General features: G+C 45.6%; 1 protein-coding gene across 2 annotated transcripts in view; it reads left to right on the top strand.

Moving 5' to 3' along the window:
* HIGD1A (HIG1 hypoxia inducible domain family member 1A) overlaps positions 1–1,259 on the top strand; it is a 16,858-nt gene extending 15,599 nt beyond the window's left edge. For both annotated transcript variants that reach the window (XM_015410690.1, XM_015410691.1), the window contains exon 4: positions 212–1,259. In XM_015410690.1, the coding sequence (XP_015266176.1) occupies positions 212–261 (50 nt within the window). In that variant the 3' untranslated portion in view covers positions 262–1,259. The remainder of the gene's footprint in view (positions 1–211) is intronic.
* The last annotated feature ends 1,398 nt before the right edge of the window (positions 1,260–2,657 follow it).

Below are 2,657 nucleotides of genomic sequence, written 5' to 3' on the forward strand. Positions count from 1 at the left end.
AAAACAAAAGAAATGCTAATGTAGCATTTTTTCCAATTTTTCCAAAAATTTCCGTTTTTTTTCCGAGCTTCAAAATTTCCGGAAATTTTACATCTCTAGACAAGAGCTGTCTCTGTGCTTCCCTTCCAGCCAGACAAAAAAACCCTGTCGAATGCGAGCCTGAATCCGACTGATAACATCCCCTCAACCCTTTCTCTCTTTTGTCTTGCAGGTGTGCTTTATTCGATGTATCGGGAATACTTGGCCAAACCCAAGCCTTAGGGAAAAGCCAACCGGAAGCCTCTGTGTATGCTGGTGTTCTTATGTGCTTGAGTGATAGACATCACGCCGAGGTGGCGCAGGAATGCAAAACTAAACCCGAGGGCGTAGCCCTAAAATAAAATACATCTCATGCTAGTGTAAGGACTTCCGTGCTGCCAGTCTGACTCCAGTTTAGTTCCTCGTGCTGTGATGCAACCCTTTCTTTCTGTCTTGATTGAGGCCACAAACTGATTGCAGATCACAGCCCTAACCTTGCTTTACCTTTTCCTTTCACTGTACAGAACCGGCAGGTTACTCTGGGAGACCCAAGGGGTCCAGAATGTCATTCTTTGGTGTGATTCCTTCAGGTTGCAGTTCGAGTAATGAAGCAAGAAAATCGAGGGGGGCGGGGGGGGGATTTGACCAATGTTGATGGCTGCACTGAGAGTTACAAGGATATCAGTCTGCCCCTCACTAGTTCTGCATTCTTTAAAACTCACCTTTTCAACTGGAAGACAAAATATGTGATGGGCCAGTCCCTGCATATTTTGTTTCTTTCAAGCTATTTTATCAAGCCTTAAATGATGGATTAAATTATTTAAAAGTTCTTATTTATTACACGGTGGTAATCCAGTTGTGGCAGCCTGACTCCTTTGACCAAAGGAGACATAGAAGTTTCTTAGATATATTTTTGTAAATTGCACCCTGCTTGCTGGGTATATGTCACACAGTATTTTTAAAGTTCTGGATCTATTCAAGGAGTTTAAAAATGTCTTGGAATGTTTTGGAGTACAAATCCCATCACTAAGTGATATTTGTTAACAGCTAGGGATCGACAGCTGACAGACTTGGGAATTACACGTGTCTGAACAGTGGAATTTAAAATCTGTACGAAAATTATCTCGAGTTGCTTGCATTCCTTGGTTTCGTCATGGTAGTGGAAATGAAGTGAATTGTTGTAGATCTGTCTAATCCAATCTCACCGGTTTTATTAAATACATAAGAACCACCTCACTGTGTCACACCATTGCTCTGTGTAGTCTTTTTTTTCTTTCCTTTTAGCCTGGTGTTCTGAGTAATGATGGGTGTCATGGTTCAGATGGGGTGTCACCTGACGCTGCCACCACTCTGGTTCCAGGCTCCTCTGAGAAGGCCCAGGGCACCCTCCCAAGCCTTTAGACCTCCCGTTTAGCCAAAATGAGCTTGAGGACCAGGCAGAGTGAACAATGAAAACGGTTTATTTTATAGGAGGTGTCACGGCTCAGCTGGGGTGTCACCTGACGCTGCCACCACTCTGGTTCCAGGCTCCCTTGAGAAGGCCCAGAGCACCCTCCCAAGACCTTTAGACCTCCCTTTTGGCTGAATAATAGGCGTGATGACCAGGCAGAGTGAACAATGAAAATAGTTTACTGTATAGGAGGTCAAACAACAAGGAGTTGTAGGCCCAGCCTCACCTGCTAGCCAGGCTCCCTGGGCCTAGTAGGCCTCTGGTGGCACATCCCAGATCATGACAGGAGGTCGAACAAACAAGGTGCAGGAATAAGTGGGTGAAAAAAGAAATCGAATGCCCAAACGTGTCTAAATATACTGTCCCTAGCTCACTATCTCAAGTGGCCTTAGACTACTCACCCTTCCCTCAGGATGAGGGTTTCTTCCCCACAGCAGCCTTCCTTCTGGCCCTGTTCCCTGGGAAGAGGAACAGCTTCTCCTCTTGCACCAGGTCTTTTATTCCCCAGCCCTCTTCTTCCCTATTGGCCAAAATCGGTGCCAAAACTTCCCAAGGCCTCCTGGGGTTTGTAGGCCCAGCCTCCCCTACTGCTAGCCAGGTTCCCTGGGCCTACTAGGCCTTGCTTGCACAGCCCAGATCATGACAATGGGTAATAGATAAAACCATGGATAGACTTAGTTATGGTCTTTTAGAACACGATCCACATAAAACCAGCATGCAGACATTCCAGTTCCCCGGAAATCTTCGTCAGATCAGATGTTACAATTTTAAAAAGAGGGTTTTAAAGAGATTTCTAGGTAGTGGTGTTAAGGATACCTCCTTGTGTTAGCTGACAGGCAAATGAGAATTAGGTTTCAGGTTGCTAGGGCTCTGGATATCAGAGAACAGGGACTATATAAACTCACGGGGTCCCAGAGGTACTATCTGAGAGTGCCTCAAACTGGAGCTAGAACAGAATAGTGAACTATAATACCTTTGCCCTTCTCAGTTACTTCATCATTCCTCAGTTCTACCGGGTAGTACCTGGGAAGCCGTTTCAACAGTCTCCACTTCCGTCCTCTGAAACTCGGTGGCTTAATTTCCAGCCAAACTGAATTTGCCTGTGAATGCGGCGTGTTGTAAAAACGGGAGAAGAAATCTTGGCTCTGCTGCTTTGCAAAGGCTTCATACAGAGAACGCAGAACCGCTC

The sequence above is a fragment of the Gekko japonicus genome, unplaced genomic scaffold (genome assembly GCF_001447785.1).
Source record: "Gekko japonicus isolate JY-2015 unplaced genomic scaffold, Gekko_japonicus_V1.1 scaffold6026, whole genome shotgun sequence".
Taxonomy (NCBI): Eukaryota; Metazoa; Chordata; class Lepidosauria; order Squamata; family Gekkonidae; genus Gekko; species Gekko japonicus.